Source organism: Gobius niger, assembly GCF_951799975.1.
Source record: "Gobius niger genome assembly, chromosome: 5".
In the NCBI taxonomy this organism is placed as follows: Eukaryota; Metazoa; Chordata; class Actinopteri; order Gobiiformes; family Gobiidae; genus Gobius; species Gobius niger.
In genome coordinates, this window is record NC_136856.1 from 16,480,220 (window position 1) to 16,490,093 (window position 9,874).

Here is a 9,874-nt window from a genome sequence, read left to right on the forward strand (position 1 = left end):
GTTTCCATTGCAGTGAAAAATATTAAAGGGACAAGGGGATGTGTGTAACAGAGTAACAAGGGCTCCACGACCAACAGCTTTGGGTTTTACGCTCCTTTATTCACTGTTTGAGAACAAAACATGGATTGGAATGTGATTTTACAAGGTCAAACAGCGCAGCCTCTAATTGAGTGTAGTTACAGGTTTAGTCCAATAGGGTAAATAAGGTAACTTTGTATTATATATCATAACTTTTTTTTTTAGAGGCAGCAACAGGTCAAGACATTTCCAATGATCATATTCACTCATAACACGGGAGTAAGAAATACTACTGTCACGGCAATAGAGCACACAGTCGCAGAGTCAAAAGGACAGACGAAAAAACACAAGCCAAATGTGTAGCTTCTCAGATTTGAAATATTTTTTTGATGCTACTAGGAGCTACAAGCTTGCTCTAAACTGCCTTTGATGTGGTTGTAGTGGGAGCAGCGCTTCTGTAGAGGGCAGACTTCTGAGCATTGATTCACAGTTGCATCACCTCCTATTACAGTCATCATAGATTATATCATCTACCTCTTTTTGATGTGTTTCTTGCTGTGTGTGTGTGTATGTGTGTGTGTGTGTGTGTGTGTGTGTGTGTGTGTGTGTCCGAGTGAGCAGGATGCATAGGTGCGTCTGTGTGTGTGTCTGTGTGTGTGTGTGTGTGTGTGTGTGTGTGCGTGTGTGTGTGCGCGTGTTTGGGGCGGTTCTAGACTGGCCCAGAAGTGGTGTGTGCGTGGGGTTTAAAGCGTCCCGTCTACAAATCTCAGCACAAGTGAGCAGTGGTCGCCGCCTGTGAAATGAATCTGAATGTGCAGCAGGAGGATAAATGAGTTTCTGATCCGTCTTCGTTTGTTAGATGAGAGGGGGGCTCAAACGCTGTGAGCTTGTTCACGTAGAGACACGGATGTTATCTCCAGTTGCGTGCCACAGGTTTAGATCTGTTCATCCATTTCCCTGAAAGAGAAGCCGAATGCAAAACAAAATGAGAGGCATATCTCCAGTAGCCTTTCCACGCATCCTCCCTGTCCTCTCATGCAGCTGCCTCCGGACCACTCCACTCATCTTGAGACTCAGCACACCTGTTCCCTGTGTCTTTCTCATTATTCTGCACAGCCCACCAAACAGAAAAAAAAAACAGCCATAAAAATTCTCAGACACAAACACGAGGAGCATGATGAGCAGATTTGCACCCCCCAGTGTTATATAACAGATCGCTCCCCGTCCCACTCCATTCCTCTGCTTTTTTTCTCTGAATCTCCCTCCTTCCTTATTGTACATATAGAGAGCATATAGTGCATCAGAATGTGAATAAGAGTAGGTTTTACATTCATGGCACACATGTGTTGTATCTGCTCTCGTGGGGTTCTAGTCCCCCTGGAGAATTGTTGTTTTCTAGCAGGTAACGCAAATGAGAGTGTGGAAAGGCTTGATGTTTGCTCTTTCTGGTGAAATTAGCCGAGGCTGTTTTGTTTGATGACAATTATGAAAGCATAGTGTTAGTGTCAAAGCAGCAACAACACACTTTGACATGTTTTTCATTTTTGCGAGTGCTCTCCTGGGATTGCTTTAGAAAATGAGGTCTTAAGGCCTCATTTTGTCTGTACTGTAGTTCAAAGAAGCCACAATGTAGTAAAACGAGTTTGTGAAATTAATATACATAAAGCCGCACAATATGTACTGTATCAATCGGACTTTTTCGCTTTAAAACAGCTCAATATTCAGTGTCAGTGTTTCTCAAACCAAAGATTACCTCAGAAATCTAATCTATTGATTGCTGCAATCACTGCATATTTATTCACCTTGTATAATTCATATTAGCTCATGTGTAAATGACATAAGATTTAACCTCTTAACCCCCGCCTTCACCAAGTACATTATCTGTCTGATCTTAGTATCAGTTTTACAGAAATCTAAATGGATCTTTTTCTCGTCACTATTTTGACTATTTTTTCATCGTTTTTCTTTTTTGCCATGTTTTTTGTTCTTTTGTTACAATTTCGTCCTCATTTTTGTTCCTATTTTGACGCTTTTTTCAAGAAGCTTTTTCAATTTGGGTACAGCCAAACTGGAGAAAATGTGCTCAGTTCAGGTGGGGGTTAAGAGGTTAACTCTTGAAATGTCTTACCCTTCAATTACCAATAGTTGTGTATAAACCCAGAGTCCTGCATGATTTGGATTTAGTTTACAGCTTTTTACATTTATATATTTATATATATATATATATATATATATATATATATATATATATATATATATATATATATATATATATATATATATATATATATATTTTATATGGTTATATATTTTAAAAAAAACTGTATTTGATTAACAAACTAAAAAACTTGAAAATACTGAAATACCTTGGCTTCTCCATTGTGTCTCTGGCCAGATAGATGTACCAGTACACCAGGTTGAAGAGACCAAATGCCAGGGGGAAAAGTATCCGGGAGTACTTGTCAATGGGGCTGGTGCCGGCTAACTGTGGAATCTGGGGAAACGCCGATCCTTGTTGCAAAAATATAGGCACCGGTGGCGGAGCGTCATCACTCTTCTCACTACGACACATCGAGTGGTTTCTTTTTTTGAGGCCTTCCGGGGGGCCACTGTCCGTCTGGGAGGTGGGAATAGAGGAAGCAGGCACAATGTTAATTTTCTGCTGTATGGTGATTTGAACATGTAAACAAGACTACAAATTAGCTTTCTATTCACAGGAGGTTTTCTTTGAATGAGAGAGCAGAGTCCCACAGGAGTGCAGCAGGTAGTTCGCTCGATACCCAACGGCTGGGGGGATTAGAAGCTGCAGAGTAGCATTGCTTGAGCTCCTCTCTGTTCTCACACCAAGGCTATTTTTAAAGCATCTAACCATGAGCCCAACACGTGAGGCAGATCCCAGGAGGACACTGGATGGCTTACTGTATTAGCATAAAGCATATAGCAGGAGAGCAGAGTGCTACAACAGTACATATTACTATTTCATGCGTGTTGTGCCAGCTTGAACAGAAAAGAAGAGGCAAGATGGCTACTCTTATGTGCACAGAATAAAAGAAATCCATTGCACATTCGATTGCAGACCTTCTGTTTGCCCAAATTTGCAATTTAGGAAGTCATTATTTGTGTTGGATCAGACCAAATAAGTTACACAGAAAGACCCCTTTCTCTCAAACATCCTTCACAAATACTGTACCACCATGCAGAGATTAAATCAGGACTGAAAAAAAGGCTAATTAGACCTAAATTGAACTAAATTGTGTTCAAACTGGCGGGAAACCATGTCTAAACCAGATCAGAACTCTAAATGTGAATTGCCAAAAGCACAAATGAAATTATCTCCATTTAAAAGAATGAAGTCAAAATTTGCAGATGATGAGTTTTGAACAGCGTCTGAAGCTATAAATACACTGTTGATGAGTCGCTGTTTAATTTTCATATTTAAAGAACTCAAATGCTTCTTTGTCCTTCTACAGTATCTGAATTCCACCTATACTACCCATTGAATTAATGATACAGTTATAGTATATCTAACTCGTGTTTTTTGTGCCGTTGCTTACTGAAGCATTGTCATCATCGTCCTCTTCATCACCATCTGGCTGCTCTTCCAGCTTGTCCTGTCCTGACTTCCTCTGTTTCTCTCTTAGATGATCGGCCTGAAGAGTGGCAAAGTAATTCACTGCTGCAAACTCCACCAGAGCAAATGCCACAAAGCCAAAACACACGGCGATGAACCAGTCCATGGCGGTGGCATAGGACACTTTGGGAAGAGACTGTCGCGCACTGATGCTCAAGGTAGTCATCGTCAGCACAGTAGTGATGCCTTTGGAGATTGACATAAACATTTATTTACAATCTAGTAAAAAAAAAAAATCTGAGAAATGTACTGTAAGTGATCTATTTAAACTGTTTCTAAATTAATAAACATATACAGGTGCTCGTCATATAATTAGAACATCATGAAAAAGTGCATTGTGACTCAAGTGACTCATTACATGCAAAGTGACATATGTCAAGCCTTTATAATTTTGATGATTATGGCTCACAGTCCATTTTAAAATATTTTCTGAGATTTTTAATGTGGGGTTTTTACAAGCTGTGAGACATAATAATCAAAATGATAACAAATAAAGGCTACATGTCTCACTGTGCATGTAATGAGTCTATATCATATATTAGTTTCACAGTTTAAGTTGAATAACATAAGTAAATGCACTTTTTCATGATATTGTAATTATATGACGAGCACATGTCTTTTCCCCTGTAGCTGGTTTCTGGTAGTAGCATGAGAGTAGTATAGTATTACAGTAGTTTTGTGAGTTTGTAGTAAGGGGTGGACGCCACACCAAATTAATAACGTCATGACTTTATTGCTACTGAAGTCAACTTTATATTACCTTCAACAAGTAGCTGTCTGCTTCTTCTGGGAGTTCACACGTCAATGTGATTTGTTAAATCTGCCTATCAGTCATTTAGAGAAGTGAATCTCAAACACTGTAAACCAAGATTCACTAGATTCACTACAAAACCACATCGCAGGATTGTCGCCATGGGCTAATTTGTTATAGTTTAGTTAATTTGAGCAGTTATGCATCTGTTGTCCTGCACTAATGCTCACAATTAAGACTTTTTCTGTTGACTTCAGCCTGCCCAAGGACCACGGGTGGAAATGAGCACCAGTGCTACAACCTGGTACAATGCATCTCTCCTTTCTGAGGTTAAAGGGACTATATACAGAGTTTAAAAATGTTAAAATTATGTATTTTCCTCCCCTACATGTTCCAGCAATGTCCTAATGTGTAGAATGAGCCCAGACCTGTTCACCACAAGTGCCTCTAAGATCGAGCACTGTCACTCTAAAAGTTGTTATTTCAGGTCCGAATTGCCGTCATGCACGAGCTTAATATAGAAGGTGCAGTTACACGTATGACCTGAGGTGGCAGTAGTGAGTATAACATGGCTAACTTGCATCTAGGCCCTTTAATGTTATTATATTATATATATTATATATATTGTACATTGCCCCTGTTCATATTCATGATAATAAACTAATAAACTAAACAAACACACACTTATTGTACATGTTTGTTGTGGTAGGAGAGACATGAGCACCCAGAGTCTACGCAGGCAGGACAAGAATGTGGCAGCGCCACAAGTGCCTGTGTTTGTTTACTGACTAAGAGCATTACTGAGGCTGAACATTGGGGGGTAGAGAGAGCATGACTATGAATCAGCATAGAGCTGCATATTTCAACAAGAAACTTTCTTAAGCTATCACAATTCGATATATTATGTTAAAATTGTCTTTATATTTTCACCCCTTTCTTGTATTTATTAGAAGTTCTAGTAGAAGTTCACACTACACATGATAGACAAATAAGTGTCAAATATGTTTATACTTATATGAATTGTTTTACCTGCAACTGTCCGAGCAGGAACAGACTCTTTGTTGATCCAAAAAGAAACCTGGGATAGTACCACCACCATTATGAGGGGTATATAGGTTTGTATGAGATAATAGCCCAGCTTCCTTTGGAGATGAAAATGGACCACCTGCACCGAGTAGTGACCTGTAACATTAACAGAACGTGTGAAGAAATCTTGCCGGAGGGGACAGAGCAGGTTAGCACCAAGCGCCTGCCCTTGCCCGCCCTTCAAACACAACCGCTGTTAGGAAAACCCTATGAATGTGTCGCTTCTTTGACAGTGGTTTAGTGCACACAGATGTTCAGGTGAATATTTTGGGCTCTTAGTGAGAAGAAAGACTGAGAACATAAAAGTCAAGGATATAAAATACCTACTCAAATAACCTCCAGCAGGCTTCACTTTGGTGCATTAAACGCTATAGTTTCTCTTAAAGCATCTTGTGCATTAGCTCTGACCACGTAAGCGGGTTATATGGCCGCTCTCGGAAGTCTTTCATATGGGCTAAACCAACTAATGGACATTGATACCCAAAGAAAGTAATTTGATCTCCAATGTTATGCTTTTCTTCTGGCAATTTAAAATACTTCTGGACGCCTCAGTATTGCTAATGCATTTTGCAACTTGAGAACTAAAATGTGTATTGTCATTCTGCCCTCATTCAAGTTACTTGTTTCCTGCTGGCACAGAGATGAGTGAAGCTGTTTAAAACAATAGTTGCCAGCACTTGGTAAAAGGCTATAGGTAGGGGAGACAGTTTGAACACTTAAATGATCAGAACAAGTCTTGTTAATACACCTGTAGATAGAGGGGCACCACCTCATGACATCACAAGTCAAGGGGCAAACATTTTAGATTAGCGAGATTACTCAGAGAGACAAGTGAATTCAGCAGAAGAAGAATCTGACGATGTGTTAGTTTAAGTGAGTTAAATTTGCATTAAGGCGCCCTTATCTCCAATAACGGTGGTCTCTACAATTCTCCAGGATCACTTTTTTGGTAGGTTTTCTTTTGAGAGGTTTCCGTCAGCAGTGAAACAATTGTGCAGTCTAAACAATTGATCCTGGAGCATCCTAGAGGCTACTGTGACAGAAAGTAAAGGTGCCATGCTGACTCATACAGCTGCTGGGTCACTACAAAGTCAAATACACACAAAAATAAACTTTTCTTTCCCACATAAAAAGTTGCATAATGCACCTTTGCGTGGATGTAATGTTTAAGCTGTTACCTGTGTTTGATTTAAAGATCTCACTGGATAGTGTCTGTCCCACCAGATCATACTGCAGAAGACTCATGGACTCTTTGGGACAGTCCACAGACGCACTTAGCCCCTTCCTCCAGGTAAACAAAATCTCACTGCTGGTATAGGCATCTGGAGAAAAAGCATTTGTTCTCAATACTTCTGCACACCATTATATTCGCTAAGTTATTGTTTACACTATTCTTACAGCTTCCGAATCGCAGAGGGCAGGCGTGTCCATCCATGGGGAAATCTCCAAGTTGCATTGGACATTCTGCACTGATTGTAAGTCTGAAAAACAAATGTTTTAGATTTATTATTCAATGTAAGGGCTAATTAATTTACATTGATTTTTTTATACAATGTAATGGCTGCACAGGATTAGGAAATAAAATGCATCATAAATATTGTGATATGAATGATGATGAAAGATATTATAGCAATGGACTACAAAGGATTTCAACACAGTATGTTCTATTAAATTAAAGCAATCAGTTTCAGCAATACAAGATATTGGACATATTATAATATCTGGAGCCCCCAAAAAAGGCCACTATGTAACTAAACTAAACTAAGTTAAACTAAACTAAATTACAATATACAGAAAACAGAACTTTATGTAGGCAACAAGGCTAAAACCACAGTCATTTTGTGATACATTAGTTTCTTCTTATTTGAATACTGCATCCCCATTAATGCGACAATCCTATTCAACTTATTATCCTATGGCAAATCGGCATGGTTACCTCATTGTGTAAAGTACTGTCCCGTTCTGCATGATTCGAAAAAGCTTGTTGGGTGTGGTCATATTGTGGGAAATGGACCTCCTGGAGTTACGGAAGAAAGTGTCAGGGGTCCATATTTTGTCCACCATGAGGTTGTTTAGCCGCAAGATTTCAGTGGGACCTTCGAATTTGAGCCGTTCATCCACCCACATCTGACGGAAGAACATGTCCATGGTGTACTCCTGTGGCATTGACAAAAGGTAAAACGTTTAAAAACTGTCAAGCTTTTGTGTAGCATGTACATTTAACTTTCTGCGTCTACTGCAGTAAAATGTGCGGCAATGATGGATGCCACTCACCCTAGATAATCATTAATCAATCTATTCAACCATTCTTTTGTGCCTGACGTGCTGTCATATTGATTTAAAGGCCGTCAGTAATAGAGTAATGGCGCTAGTGAAACAGATTAAAGCTCATTAATTGGTGTTGTGGCAGCTTGCCCATGAGGCAGCAGACATTTAGTGGCCTCAGAGGCTCTATTATCTCAAAACATTAGTGTTTACATCTTCTGAAACAAGCCAAATCTCACCATCTGCATGTCGGAAACAGGCCCAAAACTGGTGACAAATATATCAGTCTTCACCTCTGTAACGCCACCTGAAATACAACAATACATGATGATAACCCAATTAAACATTATAGCTATATATAACTGCACAATATCAGAATATCAAAGTCAGTGTTCATTTAACTAAACCTAAATTAATATTGAGAGAAAAAGTAATGAATGCCGCCTGAAACTATGCCTGCTTTGTAGTAAGTAAAAAAAAAAAAAAAAAAAAAACTTTTTAGACTGACTAAATATGTTATTTAGACCAAACTTGCATCACATTTTGTTAAGTTAAATCAGTTTTATTTTTTTATTTGACCTTTATTTAACCAGGAAAGTCCCAGTGAGATTAAAAATCTATTTTACATGGGGGTCCTGGCCTCAGAAGGGAACCTATTGTACATATTTTAAATCTGCTTTTACTAAAGCAAACAAATGGCAGGGGGCCTTGAGGCAATCAATTTCACAATACAATACCATACAATACAATTCAATACAATATGTATCGCAATACATGGGATTCTCTATGAATCGTATTGTTCATGTGATACAACAAGTATTGCAAGTCAGTGTTATAAAGTTTTGCAACACTTAACCTTGATTCATTAAAAACCAAAGGTTCATATTTTGAGAGGAGCTTTGGTCTGTAACATGGCCTATAGTTCTGTCCTGAGTTGTAAGACCACAATTGTTGCCTCAAAGTCATGCATGATGGTGGAGTTACCCACCTCCAGATCCAGGGCGAAGTCTGTTGTCATAGCCGTCCAATAATCGATCCAAGATGCGAGTAATGTCATCTGAGTTAATCCTCTCATTTCCATACACTACAAGACTGTACGGAAAATATGTAAACTCAACGTTCACTTTTGAAATTATTTAAAGCAAGGAGGACTTACCTTATAAAAGAGACTACTATAACCACAGTGATTGACCAGGTGGCCATTCTTCACAGCAAATTCTGCAGATTTCTTCCCCAAAAACCTTTTAGGACATGTTTAGCTTTTGTTTTCTTGTAAGTTAGGCCACAAAACTATTAGACGTGCAATGGTCTTTGCAGCCTGTCATGTGTCTGGTGTGTAAGGAAACAGAAGTCACCAAGACAAGAACAGTAATCTCATTAACAGATTAACAGCATGGCTCTCTTTTTAGATCCACACCAACACGTTTTTCTATCTTTTTTGAGTATATCAGAGCAAACTACATAAAATGCACTTTTCATAAGTAGTATTTTCATTATGGACTACACTGACAGACTATTATAACAAGCTCTATCACAGGTAGCAGGGATAAGTGTTATTATAAATTGACGCTTGGCAGTGCAACATGGTTTGAGTTTTTAGTTTGAGTTTAGTTGTATTAATGCATGTATGAAGTGTTGGGGAGAATACTTTGAAATTGTATTGAGTTACTGGATACTTGCCTTAAAATGTATATATATGTAATAGAGTACTGTATTCTGAGTATTTAGAATACTTCTAGAATATGTTCACATTGATTGTCATTATATTTATCTATAACTATAGCGTATTACAAAAATGAAGACTACGAATATTGAAACACTTGTTATTAACTCACTTATCATGCATGAGGAACTCTTTAACTCTCTTGGCAAATGCACAGGAGCAGCGGATACAGTATGTGACACATGTGCAGTGTTTGTATGAACTGTGGCATAAGGAGTTTTAAATGTTTATTTTAGGAGGAAAAGCTGTCAACATTAAAAGTTATTTCTGTGTTGTGCAATATGGAGCTAAAATCTATTAATTGAGTACTGGGATGTATTTCCTTGATGTTTGTAAAGTAACTGTATTCTAAATACTCTCAAATGAAGTGTAACTTTACCAGAAGACAGTTACTCAAAAT

The 9,874-nt window shown here is 38.5% G+C and overlaps 1 protein-coding gene across 1 annotated transcript; it reads right to left on the bottom strand.

Annotated features, from left to right (window-relative positions):
- Window positions 1–688: 688 nt before the first annotated feature.
- gabra6a (gamma-aminobutyric acid type A receptor subunit alpha6a) lies at window positions 689–8,954 on the bottom strand (the record flags this gene model as incomplete). Its single annotated transcript, XM_079557120.1, has 10 exons — window positions 689–975; window positions 2,385–2,635; window positions 3,573–3,835; window positions 5,430–5,582; window positions 6,665–6,808; window positions 6,885–6,967; window positions 7,423–7,643; window positions 7,991–8,058; window positions 8,740–8,843; window positions 8,908–8,954. The coding sequence occupies 10 exons, from the start codon at window positions 8,952–8,954 to the stop codon at window positions 954–956; spliced, it is 1,356 nt and encodes a 451-aa protein (XP_079413246.1). The 3' UTR covers window positions 689–953.
- Window positions 8,955–9,874: the final 920 nt, after the last annotated feature.